Source organism: Sceloporus occidentalis, unplaced genomic scaffold, assembly GCF_023333645.1.
Source record: "Sceloporus occidentalis isolate IW3139 unplaced genomic scaffold, rSceOcc1.0.p SCAF_5, whole genome shotgun sequence".
NCBI lineage: Eukaryota > Metazoa > Chordata > Lepidosauria > Squamata > Phrynosomatidae > Sceloporus > Sceloporus occidentalis.
In genome coordinates this window covers 93,297,886-93,315,189 of record NW_028316985.1, presented here as the reverse complement: position 1 = coordinate 93,315,189, position 17,304 = coordinate 93,297,886, and the positions used below count along the sequence as shown (strand labels likewise).

The 17,304-nt window shown below is 41.3% G+C and overlaps 2 protein-coding genes across 4 annotated transcripts in view; one reads left to right on the top strand and one right to left on the bottom strand.

Annotated features, from left to right (window-relative positions):
• Nucleotides 1-3,735: 3,735 nt before the first annotated feature.
• On the top strand, nt 3,736-12,633 carry MED28 (mediator complex subunit 28). The gene is made up of 4 exons (XM_089526885.1): nt 3,736-3,956; nt 7,021-7,087; nt 8,794-8,906; nt 11,464-12,633. Exons 1-4 carry the CDS (start codon nt 3,762-3,764, stop codon nt 11,659-11,661), a joined length of 573 nt encoding a protein of 190 aa, XP_089383011.1. The 5' UTR covers nt 3,736-3,761; the 3' UTR covers nt 11,662-12,633.
• Nucleotides 12,634-12,694: 61 nt separating this feature from the next.
• FAM184B (family with sequence similarity 184 member B) overlaps nt 12,695-17,304 on the bottom strand; it is an 88,691-nt gene continuing 84,081 nt past the window's right edge. For all 3 annotated transcript variants that reach the window (XM_089524752.1, XM_089524751.1, XM_089524753.1), the window contains one exon: nt 12,695-15,751. In XM_089524752.1, the coding sequence (XP_089380878.1) occupies nt 15,661-15,751 (91 nt within the window). In that variant the 3' untranslated portion in view covers nt 12,695-15,660. The remainder of the gene's footprint in view (nt 15,752-17,304) is intronic.

The window sequence follows — 17,304 nt, the reverse complement described above, 5'->3', positions numbered from 1 at the left end:
TCTTGAATACCGTAAAGAAATGTGCTTGATGGCTCTAATGCTGTTCAAAGCAAGGTGAATATATAACTGGCTATGGCTTTGCCTTTTAGCCTACTAGTGACTTGGTCCAGATGCATTTTTGCATGTCATGTCTCATACCTGAGATGGACAGGCCTGGCTCCCATGGCAGAAGGTCTCAAGTGTGTGTGTATGAATGAAACCTGAAATAGCTGTAACGCTAGTGAGAAGACAAATGCAAAATTTATGCTGGAAACATGGATTGTAAGTATCATCATGTCAATATAAATCTCTAATGAATTCTATATAGAATACTGTGGTTCTGGGTACCTGGTTTCAAAATAAAAGTGTCTTAGGCCTGTTACAGACTGCCCAAATAAAGCTGCTTTGGGACTCTTTGGAGGTATGCTATTTAAATGATGCAGAGTCCAGAAGTCGCGCCAAAGCCACACTCCATTCCTAAGCACTGGAGTGCAGCTTTGGTGCAGCTTCCGGATTCTTAGTGCATGCATCATTTAAACAGCATACCTCCAAAGAGACCTGAAGCAGCTTTATTTTGGCAGTCTGTAACAGGCCTTTGCGTAGGATTGCAACATAGTTAAATAACTGGCTAAAAACAAAGATAGTCAAAAGTTTGCTTATAAATTTAAAAGGCAAGAACCATCTGTTATTTATAATACAGTGTGTTTATTATAATATTTTCAGTGTTAACAGGTTTTATAACTCACCCAGTGCTCCCTGTTTGGACATGATATAAGACCCTTTGACTTGAGCTCTGCAGGGGTAAGGCTATTCAGTCTTACGTTCATTTCTAGCTTGATAAAACTGATCTGTAAAGCCTCAGTCATTCAAACCCAAGCTGTTAACTGTTGTGAGAGGTCTCTTTACATTCGCAGTGAAAAGGAAATCGTGGAAAACTCTCAGTTTACACCCATACCTGAAATTGCATAAAACATCAACATGGAATAGCAGTTTATAAATAAAAATTATTATTATTATTATTATTATTATTATTATTATCATGTGTCTCTAGCTAAAATTAATATTTAGTTTGCTTATATGCAGATTAAGAAACTGAAATTTCTTCAAACCAACTAAACACTGGGACGTCTACATAGTGTTGACAAAATCAGGACAGACAGAGGAGCTGGCATAGTTATGATCTGTAGTAAGAGTAATCTGAGAATAGGAATAAACTTGTCACAGTCGAAACTCTGTTATATAGTAATACTGTATGTTCAGCCAAACAGGAGTGGCAGCTTGCCACCATCCTATCATATGACTCCTTACCAGCAGCATGGAGACAAGGACTTTTAACAGGTGGTTATTGAACAGATATACGAAGTACTTTGCAAGACTGCTATTTAAAGCAGGTGTGTAGTTATCTAGATGTTAACTTCATCTCACCATTGACTGAGCTGACTGATGGGAGGTGTGCTCTAATTGCATCTAGAGGACAGCACTTTTTAATCTCTGAAAGAAATACTAATAACTGCATTGGGGCAACAAGTATTAATCTGTTGTCAGGCTGCTACTACTAGACACAACAGTAATGCCAGAAAAGCAGTTGGCAACCCAGCCTACATGGCAACCTCTGAAGCCCTATGAGAGCTTGCCACACTTGCGGTCATTCAGAAAGTGGTAGTTGCTTCTCTGGATTCCAGAACCCTTTGTTTACATAGTTATCATGGTAATAAGCTTTCGAACCAACCCAATGCTGCTTATTGGCTTTCTGGGCAAGTGTGCTTTTAGGGCTCTCCTGCCAGTGACCCCCGGTTAAGCTAGTGTTTATCCCTTTGTGCCTTCACTCATGGCATTTCAGACTGTTCAGAGTAAGTGCTGACTCCCTAGCTGGTGGCTGATGTGGGTCTCCAGACATGGAGCCAGGTGTTAGCAGGGACGTAGCCAAGGGAGGGGGGGTTCTTGGGGTCCAGAGATCCCCCCTTCCATTAGAAAAATGAATGGTGTGCGCTGCTGCACTGCCACACTCAAGCCCCATTATAATGGTGGCACTTAGTCGGGACCCCCCCCCCCCCTTCCTAAAATCCTAGCTACATCCCTGGTGTTAGCTAGCCTCAGCAAAGCTCAAGCCTTGAAAAACATAGCAGCAGCAGCAGCAGCACTGACAACAAAACCAAGAATAATGAGGAAAGGCTAATGAGGCAGCAGGCATAATTGTGTGGGGCAAAAATGTGTTGCCTCCGCTCCCTGTCACAACCATCTCCATTCTCATAGAATCAAAGAATTGTAGCGTTGGAAGAGACCCCAAGGGCCATCCAGTCCAACCCCATTCTGCCATGCAGGAACTCTCAATCGAAGCATCCCCAACAGATGGCCATCCAGCCTCTGCTTAAAGACCTCCAAGGAGGGAGACTCCACTACACTCTGAGGGAGATTGTTCCACTGTCGAACAGCCCTTAATGTCAGGAGGTTCCTCCTAATGTTGAGGTGGAACCTCTTTTCCTGGAGCTTATACCCATTGCTCCAAGTCCTGTTCTCTGGAGCAGCAGCAATCAAGCTTGCTCCCTCCTCAATATGACATCCCTTCAAATATTTAAACAGGGCTATCATATCACCTCTTAGCCTTCTTTTCTGCAGGCTAAACATCCCCAGCTCCCTGAGTCTCTACAAACTCCTGGGCTGGTTAGGCATCTTCACAGCAAGGCCCCAAAGAGACAAGTTTAGTATCTTCCTTTGAGGGCTTGAAACACCCAGGAGTTGCCTTCCCACCCACTTTCTGGTGACTCCTGAGTTGCTTAGAAATGTAATCAGAGAGGCCAAACAATAAGTGTGTTCAATGTCACTTTCTGAAGCCTTCCAGGAGGACATGCCTTGCAAACCCCTGTTGTTTCTGTATGTGGCAGAGCCGGCAGGGTATGTGTGCATTTATATGTGTGTGTGTGTTGTGTAGGCCTGCACAGACTTCTGAGCCAGTTGGGAGTATCCAGAAAATGGCCACGCTGCCTATATTATTATTATTATTATTATTATTATTATTATTATTATTAACCTTTATTTATATAGCGCTGTAAATATATGTTGACAACTCTTGAAGCCAGAGAGCATCAGGGATATGGGAGTGCCATGAGGCAGCGCACTTATTTAGGCTGCTATAATCTCTCTTCCCTTAAATCTTGGCACTTTATTTGCAAGTTGTGCTAATTGTGCAAATTGCTTTAATTTGGCTTCTCATTGCGGTGAGGGCCATTTCCATTCCAGTTGCATTCTGTGCTGTAACTTGTTTACAGTTGCACCGTAAGATAACTCTTTCGTCGTGGAAGGAACAGTGTAACGTCTTAAGAGGGGGGTCTTAGGAAAGGGGGATACATAACTGAAAGCAGCAAGAGAAGGGGAAACTTGGCAAATAAGAGGCCTGTTGATAATTTAAATGATTGAATTAGTTAATTTAAAGGGGGGGGGAATCAGTGGGTTTGATTGTGGAGAAGATAATGGAGCAAGAGAACTTATTATCTGAGGATTATTGTATTTCAGAAGCCAAACTTGGCCTATAGCGCTTCCAAACCGGGTTATCTCTCCAGTCTGGACTCTAACAGCGACTCATTTAAGACCCACTGAAGGCCAGCCATTCATTCATTCATTCATTCATTCCCTTTGGAGGGCGTGTCCCTAAGCGCTGCCACAATGAGGACTCCATTTCCCACAACGCCCCGCACTTCCGGTTTCTTCGCTGTCGTCATTTCCGCCCGGGCCCCTTCGCGCATGCGCAGTAACGACGGACGTCCCTGCCCCACTCCCCGGTTGCCATGGCGTCGGGCTTGAGCGGGATGTTCGGGAACCAGGGTTCCATCCCTCCTCCTCCGCCGCCGCCTCCTCCTCCTCCGCCGCCTGCCCCAGTGGCCCCCGGGGGACCAGGGCCGGCCGGGCTCCTCCCTCCGAACCCCGCGGGGCCTAGGAACCCCAGCAGCACCCTCGTGGACGAGCTGGAGGCCTCCTTCGAGGTGAGCGGGCCCCACTTCCGGTCCTGCTGCGAGCACTTCCGGTCCCCGGCGATGAAGCAAAGGCTTTATTGTCAGCTGTATCCTAGTCACTCATAGAACCATAGAGTTGGAGGAGGCTAGAAGGGCCACCCAGTCCAAGCCCTTGCCATGCAGGAACTCTCAGTCAAAGCATGCCCTGATTGAGTGTAGTACAGTACTAGTATCCCTCCCACAATACTCTTTGCTGTGGTTCTTTGTGGGGCTGATGGCGACCTTATCATGGGGTCCAAGCGTCTTCAGAGGGGGGTGGCTTTGCCTTCCCCTGTTTCCTGCTGTTCCAGGGTCTAGGACCCAATGGAGCAATGGATGCAAGCTCCAGGAAAAGAGGTTCCACCTCAACATTAGGAGGAACTTCCTGACAGTCAGGGCTGTTCAACAGTGGAACAAACTCCCTCGGAGTGTAGTGGAGTCTCCTTCCTTGGAGGTCTTTAAACAGAGGCTGGATGGCCATCTGTCAATGGGGATGCTTTGATTGAGAGTTCCTGCATGGCAGAATGGGGTTGGACTGGATGGCCCTTGGGGTCTCTTCCAACTCTATGATTCTATGACTTGCCCAAGTCACCCACTGGGTTTCCCTGGCCTTCCCAGGACTCGAACCCTGGCCTCTCAGCATCTGCGTCCAACACTCAAAACGACTGCAACAGACTGCTCTCCCCTTTTTCTCCCCCCCTCCACCTTCCCTAGCGTTATTATCTTTTCCAGTGAGTCATTCCTTCTCATGATGTGCCCAAAAGTACAACCGTCTCAACTTCATCCTCTTGGCTTCCAGGCTTGAGCTGTTCGTGGAGCCGTTCGTCTTTTTGGCTGTCCATGTAAATGATGCATGCGCCCTAAGAGTCCGGAAGCTGCACCAAAACTGTCCATCCAGTCCTTAGGACTTGATAGTGGCTTTGGCACAGCTTCTAGACTCTAAGGACGCATGCATCGTTTAAACAGCATACCTCCAAAGTGACCCGAAGCAGCTTTATTTTGGCCTGTCTGTATAGGGCCAACAATACCTTTATTGCTCAACCAAAATGCACAAAATACACGTCGCAGGCTTTCGAAGCTCCACTGGTTTCTTTGTCTTTCAGGCAAAGGCGTTAAAAATAATATAGGAGAAAGAAAGAAAGAGAGACTTTACAATTCAAGCCTCATTTTGTGTAAATGTATGGGGGAGGTATTGTGTATACGCGTGGATAGTCCTACAATAATGTGGTTTACAATAAGGCACCCGTGGAAGTCTGGTGTTGCACCATGAAGTCTGACACTTTTATGGTGACGCTTTTACCTTTTCATCCTGTAGCACTTACTATAGGCCTAGAAATACCTTTGCCTGCCTTTCTCATCCTGCTGCCCTCCAGAGATTTTGGACTTCCCATCCAGGACAGCCAATGATCACAAATATTAGAATCATAGAGTTGGAAGAGACCGCAAGGGCCATCCAGTCCAACCCCATTCTGCCATGCAGGAAATCCAGATCAAAGCATCCCCGTCAGATGGCCATCCAGCCTCCGTTTGAAGACCTCCAAGGGCTTTCATATTGATGGTAGTACTTCAAAATGTCAGAGCTGGGGCTACAGCTTCACATTTGCTACCTCTATTCTTGAGCCTGACCTAATATGTCTCTGCTCTGTTTGCCAGATCATTGTAGTCCCCAGTTTCCTTACATTGCACTGGTGGTTCCATTGGAAACCAGAAACCTCTGAGTTGCACTGGCTGAGATCCTACATCTCAAGTGTAGCAAATAAGGTACACAAGTGAAAATATGCCATGGTTCCCATCTCACCACCCCCAGGACTCAATCTTGTACTATTATAGCCCCCCATGGCCATTCAGGGGCTAATGGATGGGTTAGGAGAATACCAGTGACATCCAGTGGGGTCTTAGTGGATTATGCCATCTCTTCTGTTGTTCCATTCATTCTTCATTGGGCACTGAATAATAATAATAATAATTTGTTTTATTTATGTACCGCTATTCCAAAGATCATAGCGGTGAACAGCAAGTAAACTAATTAGCAAGTAAGCTAATTTGCCCCCAACAGTCTGGGTACTCATTTTAGCGACCTCGGAAGGATGCAAGCCTGAGTCAAGCTTGGGCCCTTTTGCTGGTCTTGAACTCACAACCTTGTGGTTTCGAGTGATGGCTGCAGTACAGGCATTTACCCACTGCGCCACCAGGGCTCCTAGACCAGTGGTTCCCAACCTGTGGGTTGGGACCCCTTTGGGGGTCGAATGACCCTTTCACAGGGGTCGCCTAAGACCATCGGAAAACACATATTTGCATGTAGCAAGGAAAGTAATTGTATGGTTGGGGGTCGCCACAACATGAGGAACTGTATTAAAGGGTCGCGACATTAGAAAGGTTGGGAACCACTGGCCTAGACTGTGTTTGCAAAACTGAGTTCTGACTTCTGCAATGACACACACACACACACACCTGCATACACATGTGGACTTACTAATGTCACTAATGGTCCTTATCTTTTTGCCTTGAAGATGTAATTGTAGTTTGTACAGAGATCTTGTCTACTTCCTTGCCCTCTTTGCCTCCACAAGATACATTTCCCCCTTCCTCTTGGGTTCATATATTATAGGCGGGACTAGCTCTATAGCAAACGCACTTGTCCCACTCTCTGAAACTAAGGGTGATGCTTTATGCATCTGCCAAAGTCAGATCTCAACTTAGTGGGATGTTTTGTAAGACATCACCAATTTGATTTTTTATCAAGCGATAATTGATTGTCAGGATGGTGCCCAATTTATGTTGTTGATAGCTGCTACGGAAAAGCCTTTTCTCAGGGTCATCCAAAACATTAAATTAGTAACATAAAGGTTTTGATTTTATAGAGTGCCAATTGACTTCTAGAATACCGGATCATGTAGTTTTGGCACTTCTAATGGCTTTCTCTTTCATTTTAATAGATGAATAAATTAAAATATGTTTATAAATGCAAGTTGATGCAAAAAGTTTTCTTCATGATGTTGCATGTTGAATGCTTTTCTGTTTAAAGTAATTGTTCTATATATTTTTAATTACCTAGGCTTGCTTTGCTTCCCTTGTGAGTCAGGATTATGTGAATGGTACAGACCAGGAAGAAATTAGAACTGGTAAGCCTATGTCTACCTTTTATTTCTAACTTAGCATTTTTATCTGCTTTTTGTTCCTCCTCTTCTATTGCTTTTTGTTTTGATGAAGTAGGTGTGGTAAAGCTGCTTTGGAGATTTTGGGATTGATAAAGCAGGGCATTAAATGCTTAGATTATTGGTTATGTGAAAGCAATGGAACTGTAAAATTCTTAACTTGATCACTTCAGTGCTACTTGAAGTAAAAATGGGTTTTCTTTATGTATCTCCATCTAAAATTGGAAGCATATTACACTGAGTGTATGTGTATATTCATGAAGAAGTTGGAAAACAGAGGAAAGCATCATCTTCAACACTATAGACAGGCCACATGACATCCCATTTTCTCCTTCAGACAGTTAGAGATAGGATATGGTTTCTGGGCAATAAAGATGTTGCCAGAATTTTGCTGTGACTGTCAGTTGCACTTTCATCATCAGAAAATCCTGGTGCATTCTTAAGGCTCTTAGTACACATTGGCAAACTGAATCCTGAGTGGCACAGAACAGTGGATACATCCAACATGATGGCCTAACTCTTCAGGAGAATATTTGCAGCAAAAACATTTCACTTTCCTTTGTTGCACAGTTTGAGAATTAGTGTTCTAGACCGTGCCTTTAATGTTCAGCAATAAAATTTCTGCACAAGTATACAGTGGACCCTTCCTATACATGGGGCATCCATTCCAGACCCCCTGCATATGGGGAAAAACCACATAAGGTTACATCCTTTTATTTGCTATGGTGCCCGTGCCATTATGTCCTCCGCGGGTTGCCATACCAGTAAGCTCAAATTCACGTACGACAAACCCGCACATGGCGCGGGCACACTGTATTTTTCTATTTACATGGTGAAATGTTATGGCTGTCATTCTGTTTAAAAAATGGAACAGCTTGTCTGTCTTGTTGGGCCCTTTCACATTACCCAGTTATAGCACATCATTCTACTTGTGGCTTCATCCTGTGGGAGCCTGTAGTTTTGGAAGATACTAGAGCTCTCTAGCTAAGAATTCTAAATGCCCCACCCTAAACTGCAAATCCCAGGGTTTCAGAGGATGGATGTATGCCCATTGTTTCTACTGAAGTAGAATCAGCCTGTTACAGACTGCCAAAATAAAGCTGCTTCGGGTCTCTTTGGAGGTATGCTGTTTAAATGATGCATGCATCCTAAGAATCCGGAAGCTGCACCAAAGCTGCACTCCAGTGCTTAGGAATGGAGTGTGGCTTTGGCGCGACCTCCGGACTCTTAGGACCCATGCATCATTTAAATAGCATACCTTCAAAGAGACCTGAAGCAGCTTTATTTTGGCAATCTGTAACAGGCCATAGTGATGTAATTGTGTCTTGTGAGAGAACTGTTATCAGACATTTTTAGTTTTAATTATTTCTTTCAGCAAGGATGAATATAGAACTTCTCTGTTCTTCTCTTAAGTAGGGGCTATATACAGCATGCAATCAAGATTTCGATGTACTCTTATAATTAGATCATTTTCTAGTTTTAGACAAGATGTCTTTTAAAGGTATGTTTTTAAAATGAACTGTAATCTCACTTATGCATGTTTTTAAAAAGGTAGATACCATAAGTCAAAATATCTTAACCAGTAGCATTGCCTGAATTCTAAGCTGGCTTTTAACCGAACTGCAGTTTTCATTTGAAATAGAGTTAATCTTTTGTTATTCTTAATGTTTTAGGTGTTGACCAGTGTATCCAGAAGTTTCTAGATGTTGCACGGCAAACAGAATGTTTTTTCCTACAAAAAAGGTTGCAGCTCTCTGTCCAGAAACCAGAGCAAGTAATTAAAGAGGTAAGCACTCTGGTTTTCCTTAGTCTTAACTATGATACACAAACCTATAATAGAATTTTGACAAAGTTGGTGAATTATATTGAGTTGGGTGATTTCTCATGGGAATTACTATGGTATATCTCTGCTTAAAGTTAAAACTCCGGTACTGTCAAATTCATTGTCACTGTGAGTTTTAAATGAATGGAACGTGCAAGAAAGAAATCATCAAGCAGTGAAAACCTGCATGTTTTTCAGGAGCTGCCCAGTGATGTTCTTTTTCTGCTTGTCAGGAACTGAACAATGAGGGTTTAACTGTGAATTTAGGTTTAACGTATGTTGGAAACTTTAGTTAGTTTTCTGTTGAAAATTAGTTATTGGGCTTCTCTGCAGAAATTATAATTTTCATAATCCTATTTGTAAGACTAAGAGTAAAACAATTTTACAATGTAATTGTGTGAATTCAATGTGACTTACTCTTAGGAAAGCAGAATTTCACCTAAAATCTTTTAACACCAAAAGGAAACTAGAGAATTCATGTTTTGATCAACTTTTAGCAGGTAATATGCTAAAGTTACAGAGCTTTAAAGTTGTAGACTGGAGTACTTTGAAGTTGTAGGTATGTCTTATCCATGCAATTCATATTAATTTTTGGCTGAATTCTCAGAATCCTTCCTGACCTGGTGCCTTCCAGCTGTTTAGACTGTGGCCCCATCATCCTTAGCCAACCTAATAGTGATAGTGGGAATTGTATTCCAAAGCATCTGGAGAAACCGAGATTATAGGAGGCTCAACTATGTTCATTTTGTGCAACAATAAAGTAGATGCTTAGAAAATCAGCAAAGAACCAGGGCATCTTTAGTTCAGCTTTTGCCTTTGCGAGACTCCTTGTATTAAGGGTTGTTGTAAAGCAGTGGTCCCCACACTTTCTAACTACTGCCCCCTTTTATCTTGAGTGACAACCCTATTCCCCCCCCTCACACACACACATATTTCTTGATATTATGTCTACTGTTCTACTGTAAATTCAGAACAACTAATCTCAGTCATTACTCCTTTTGTACCTGCTCCCTCTGGGAGCAGCAACTGAACAGCTGGCTGACCAGCAACCAAGAAGCCTCTCACCCACGCCACCCCTCCAGCAAAAGGCAGTGTGGACAAGAGGCCTTTTGGTCACTGCTCAGCCAGCTGCTTAGTTGCTGCTCCCAAGGTGATTAGGTGCAAAGGGAGAAGTTTCTCCCTGGCGAGGAAGAACTCTCAACCTTTTTTCATTGGAGCAAAGAGGAGTGCATCCGGTGTGTGTAGGGTATTTGCAGAGACCACATGTCCTGATGGAAAGGAGAGATTTTAATTACAGGAGCTTCTCCAGAATTGAACCCAGATACTCCTTCCTGTCCTTCATGTCTTCCCCACATAGCTTTAGGTGCCCTCAAAAACATTGCTTCTTCTGAAATCTCTTCTCTTAGGCTTGCTTAAGAAAACAGGAGCAGCAGAGCAGTTCCAAACTGCCAGCCAAGTCCCAGCAAGGGTCAGAAACCAAATTTGAAAGGTCCTTTTTGCCACTGTTTCTTCCTCACTGCCAAGTGCTCTAACTTCTTGGTCCAGTCAATCATTCTGTCCCAAAATGCCACTCTGGACCATACAAGCAATGTCCTGTGCCCAGGCTTTGCAAGGGTTTCCCAGCAGCCTCCACCACCACTGAAAGATGCAGCAAGGGGAGTGAACTCACATAGGCAAAGAGCAGGAGACACCACTACGTGAAATGATTGGTGAGCCTGTGTTGTGATTTTAAGGGATCCTGAGACATTTCATGCCACCCACATCCCCACTGTGGTCATAAAGGCTGCTGGTTCCCCTTGTCTTTCTTGCACACCAGCACTCTCTCTGAAGGACCCCCTGCTGCCCACTTTCACCCTCATCACCTCCCTGAATCTTTCCACAGCCCCAGGAGGGAGGGCATACCGCCCACTTTGGGAATCACTGTTTTAAAGTTAGCTAAGATGATAGGTATAAAGTGCCCTGAACACATTTTCAAGATAATACCTAAAATCACATACAGTACTGTATAATTCTTTGGCACTTTATGTCAAGGCATTAAGCGAGGAAGGGACATTGAAGTCAGAGTGAACACGCTTTGGAAGAAAGGCAATTAGAAGCTGGAAATGTATTGCTACTAAGCTCCAGCTGCAAGCTTGTTTGTTCTACTTTTTTGCCATCCATCTCAGTAAAGTTTTCCTCTTTCAACTTTTGGCTAAAACCTCTGAAAGAGTCATTGTAAGCATGTTTATACTGTACAGACAGATTACAGGTTATCAAAATCGTTAAGTAATACAATCTCTAGGGAGGAAAACAGATGTCATTTATTTGTAATATATCAAAATATATGTTCATAAGAAATGGACGTTCACCTATTTTCCCCTCCAGAATGCATCTTAACACCCTGCAGGTGCAAAAAGGATCGCTTGCTATAAGCTATAAATGCTATTTCTGCTCCTTAGGTACTTAGATGCATAAGCACAAAGCTTTTATAGTGGAAATTCCTGGTTCTTTGTTATTTACTGTATGCCTGCCTCTCCTGTAGGATGTGTCAGAGCTGAGGAATGAACTACAGAGGAAAGAGGCCCTAATTCAGAAGCACTTGGGTAAACTGCGACATTGGCAACAGGTTCTGGAAGATATCAACATGCAGCATAAAAAGCCTACTGAAATGCCTCAAGGACCTCTAGCATATTTAGAGCAGGCTTCAGCTAACATTCCTGCACCCCTTAAGCAAACGTGAGGAAGAGCATCATTCAAATGCTAGAATAACCTTTGTTACACCCAGCAATGTGGATTTTTAAAACATTATGTAATTTACATGTTCCAGGTTTATATGTATTTTTGAAAACTGATGTGAAATAGTGTAAAACAAGAATGCATTATGCCCTTATGGGGTTCATAGTGATCTTGGTTTTTACAGTAACCCTCTACACCAACAGAAACTAATTATAATACAGACTGTAAACAAGCATTTCTCCTGTCTAATGTCAAAATACATCCTGTTGAAAAAGCAATAACTATCTGTCACTGTTACATGGGCTTCTCTAGTACTGTGTAAACAGTATTTGTATCTGGTTTCATGTGTCCAAGAGATTGTGACTGAATTATGGAACAAAATTTTGGCTGAGATTTAGAGATGCACTTTAGAGCCTGTGCGCTCGAGTTAGATCCTCGGCCTCAGAACATTAGCCCTCTACACTTCCTGGTAATTACTTTTAAAACTGAAAGAGGAAAGGGTCTAGCACAAAGAAAGTAAGTCGGAAATGTTTCTAAAGTAGCTCTTTGGATTGCAGCCAATATTTTGTTCCACAATGGGCTCTAACAATTTTCTTCCAGCACTACTATTTTCATGGTACAAGATATTCAACAAAGATCTCTATAGAATGTGTTCTCATTTTTATTTTCCTTCTGCCCAAGGGAAGATCAGAGTAGACATTACTTGTTTTAAAACCTCACCTCTCTTTTCAATCACAGTGCCTGACATCTCTGCTTCCTATGTTTTTTTTCCTTTTGTGTTTCAAGATGTGTCCTTTTCTCTTGCCCCTGGTAGTATGTTGCCCTTAAGTATCACTTTAAAATAGCTTCAACATTGCCGTTTATTGGAAGAAAATATATAGCTAACCTGACTTGTTGATAGAACTGTTTGCAAAGTGAAAACTACTTTTTGAATATTTTGTATCAACAATTAGATAATAAATCATGCATGAATAAATCGATGTCCACATAGCTTTATTTTAAAAGCATTACCAAGTAAGTTATTAGTGAAGCCAAGTTTTGTTTTATTTTTACAATGTGGTAGCAAATACTTACGGTAGATTATTCATTCAAACAATTGTTTGATTTTCTTGCAGGTACATCGTTTTCTACAGATCTTTTCCAAAGACACTTGTTTGTAAAGGATTTCCCTATCTTAAATACTATTCGCACTTTAAATTTGATGGGACTTTTTCTTAAATTGTTTCTTTGAAACAACTGAACACTTCACTTTTATGTATTTAAATGCTGCAATCCAATATGGAATTGAGCCTGATATAGTGGAGTTAAGTGTTAGCCAGCCTGTGTTGGATTTTTGCCATAGTTCTTTAAAAAAAAAAAGTAGATGCTTTACACATACTTTTTTATTACATGGATCTTTCAATAAACACTGTTTCTTAACTCACAAAAAGGGTATTCCCTAATCTTATAGAGAGACGCACCACAGGTATCCAAAGACCCAAGAGGGAGGCCTGTGAATCCAAGGAGGGTGGACAGGTATATGGAGTATTTTTGGTATGTGGTCCCAATTACAGACAGTGTAGTTGCAATGTTTGAAAGAATGTACCTGATTGTCAGGAACCTATTTCGAGTATTAGGGTTGCCAGGTTGAAAACTGGAAAGAATATCTATACTGTTAATAGTTATGTAGGAGAGAGACTATCAGAAAGTGTTGTTTGTGATGTAATCAGGAAACTAGCAATAACCGCCGAAATTCCGTCTTCTACACAAGATACAGGTAACCCTAGGACCTACTGTAATGATGTTCCTGTATTCAAAAAGTGATGAGGCTTCTCTGTTACTGAGGCTTATTCAGCTTTTTCCCTTCATTGTGACACAGTGGATACATTGCACCTGTGTAATTTCATGTCTTCAATATTTTTAAACAGATAAAAACCACTTTTCTCTAGGTTGGTGAAAAGAAGAAATCCACACAACTGTCTTGGGTCCCTTTCTAGGAGAAAGGTGACATAATAAATAAATAAATAAAATTAAAACTTGGATTTCTCAAGTGTGAGAACCCTGTTAACTCTACTGAATATAGAGTTTGAAAACAGGAGACTTGACACTGGTATGTAAGTCCTTGCAAGGATATAAATATTCATGCATCTGATCTAAATACAAATAAATACAAATGTAACTTCCAGTGTTGATTTAAATCTATTGGAATAAACTCACTCATACGACAACTGGTTTCCAAACCAGATTATTACAAACATTCTGCTTCCATATACTGTACAATATAAATTTTAAGTACCACCATTTACATATAAAAAAGGATGTTGTATAGTAACAGTAACAAATATATTTTAAAAGTGACCCTAAAAGAAGAATTTATGGGGAAAGCATATAGCTGTCCAAATGGCATCTTGACAAGAAGATATTTCCTAAGTAAATATTAGCTATAGTCAGAGCCAGTGTGGTGTAATGGTTTGAGTGCTTCGCTATGACTTGAGATCAGAGTTCAAATCCTGGTCATGCTCGGTTGTGCAAATCCACTGGCTGATCTTGGGCAAATCATATGCTCTCAGCCTCAGGGGAAGGCAATGGCAAACCTCTGAACAAATCTTCCCAAGAAAATCCCATGATAGGTTTGCCTTAGTTTCACTGTAAGATGTAAATGACTTGAAGGCACACAACAACAACAGCAATGGTCACAGAATCTTTTAGTACAGCTAGCAGTAAGGGCTGAGTTGTGACTGCACATCTAGCACACAACCGTGTCCTTTACAATTAGGCGTTTCCTTGGGGGAACACTGGTGCCAGATGTGGCACATGCTAAGACAGGATCTTTGGGGAAACCTGGCATTTAAAGTCTCTCCTATTTCTAGGGATCTTTGCATAATGCTGAGTTTTCTTTTCGGCACTTGGTGAAATCCTTACTATTTTCCTCAGCCTTTCAGACCGATTTTTGTCCTATGTTGGTTTCTCTGTATGCTGTACTGTTTAAGCATGTTTTACTGGTTTCAGTTTTATTATTTATATGATTTTGATTCAAATGTAAGATGATTGGGGAATCTAACTGGGATTGAAATTAATAAAAACTAGCTGGCCTTGGCTGTTAAAGGACTGCAACTTCCTCTGCAACCTGCTCAAGTGTTAGGATATTCAGGGAAAGTCTGCCTTTCAGTCCCACCACCTTCCCAGGGATGTTTGGTGGAAACAAGGGAGTAGGCCTTCTCAGTGACTGCTTCTAAACTTTAGAGCTTCCTCCCAGGCTAAGATGGTGCTCTCTTTCCACCAGTAAGTAAAAACATTCCTATTCTGACAGGCTTTTAGGAATTGACTACACTGAGCTTTTAGTGATGTGCTGTTTTGTGGTTTTTATATTTTGTCTTTTATTGAATTTTTTAAAAGGCTTTTATAGATTTTTCTTTAGGAATCAACTTTTATTTTATTGATCATATGTTGTAAATATTTTGCAAGTCATCCTGGGTCCCAATATTGGGAAATAGCACATAAATCACTAAAATAAATAAAAACAAAGGACCATTAAGTTAAGAGATTTTTTTAAAATAGCCTATTTTTAAATTGGTAATTCATTTTAGTATTTAGCATTTACATTTCTATGCTGTTTCATACTGAACTAAGCAGTCTCTAAGCAGTTTACAATCTGTAAGCCATTTGCCCCCCAACAAGCTAGATATTCATTTTACCGACCTCCAAAAAGATGGATGGCTGAGTCGAACTTATAGCTCCTCAGGATCAAACTCACAATGTTGTTGCTGCAGCACCTTGATTTAACCACTGCGCCACCAGGACTTCTTTTTATTTGTTGAATATCAAGAATATTTATTAGTAGTATATCTGATGTATTAGCACATCATACTTGCCAATGTGGCCGAATGCTCTCCCTCGTTTATTTGAATTTGGATAGTAAACTCCTTGTGGCTTGCTTAAGCTGATTGGTAAAATATTAGGTAAAGCACAAAATATAAATGTTTAATTACACCACCAGAGCTAGATATTATAGAAATTGTTTCTCTCAGAAAGAGAAATACTTAGTAAACCATTCCTGATGCCCAGGGTCTGGTTTCTCAGCATCTTTGAGGTTTGATGTTTCAGTGTTTTGCAGCCTGGAAAAAACAAAACAAAACACAATATGAAGAGAGGCAGCAATAACTGGCATCCAGATAATGTCCTAAATCTCTTTTATAGAAGAGGCATGTTGCGCAGGATGTGGAATTAACTTGGAAGAGAGATGTTTGCTAGAAACATGTTTACTGCAAATGCCCTCATTAGCTGAATCAGTCAGTGGAGAACTGGCAGAATTAAGTAGGGCCTAAATAATAGGTGGTCATTTTATTTCTCTCTAAATACAAGGAAAGTATCAGTTATGAATTGCTGGCCTCAATTTAGATTCTCTGTCAAACCATTGCTTGCTATAGCCATGGTATACAAGATCTGTGAATTATCAGTAGAACAACAGGCAAAAACATGGCTGAAAGCTGCTTATCTGCTTTCATTTCCCCATCTACCCAGCAGTTAGGTTTTTTGGTTCCTGCCTATTGCAGCAATCAATATAATTGCTCGGGGGCTGTATAACTGATGTGAATTTCTGCCTTTCTCATAAGGCTATGGATCATTAGGTGTCTGTCATGGATTTTGGCTTTATTGGAATTGCTAGGTTTCATAGAGCTACATAAGATGTCTTTTTAACATAACAAGTGAAAAGGAACTGAAAATTCTTAATGGTAAATAAGATGAAAGTAGCACAATAACAGCAGCAATAATTGTATGGGAGGTGTGAAAATTTTAGAGTCCTTGATGACCATATGTGATGTTATTTGGGCAGCTGCAGATGTCCACATGTAAACCCTGCACACACACACACATTTGAATTCCCTGCCAATCCTTCTGAAGATTACAGAAACTGGGGAAAGCTTTTGGTATCACTGGGGTAGGCTGAAGGAAAGCCTCCCACCATTCCCAATAATTTTGCTTCCCCCCCCAGCACGATGTTCAGTAGAATATCTCTAAAGCAAGTGTTGATTTTAAGCCTGTCCCACTGGCAATTTGCTGGGAAGACAGTCTTGACTAAAAGAATGTATACTTCAATGTTTAATTAGTACATTTTAAGTAAGGAACTGTTTTCTCAAAGTTATAATGCATAATTATATCGAGTTTGAAAGCTGTGTGTTTTTCCCCTTTTTGGTATGTTTTACCTTTTCAGGAGTGCTTATATAGATAAATAAGAAATAAACCAATAGTGCAATGACAAAGACATGCAGTGATGTCCTCCTACTGGATCTTACTTAATAAAGACCTGCTCCAGAGAGCTGGGAGAGCTCCTGGAGCAGGGTTTGGGTGCCCTGGAGGGCTGCAGCAATGGAGATGTAGTTGCAGTTCTGTTGGTGTTAGATACAAGAGGACAACATTACTACGTGAGACAGTTTATGGAGCAGTAGATATTAGCTGTGATCTCTGCCCAGGAAGACATGAGAGTGTTCTGGTTTTTATAACACTGACAAGCACACCAGGCTGGTGCACAACCTATTCAGACCTGAACAGGAAACCTAGCACTTCGATGAGAACTCTCATTTCAGATTTTTAGGATTAAAGATCTTTGACAAAAAAAATCTGTGAAAAATATTTAAGCAATCCAGGTTTTATAATCAATCAAAAGATT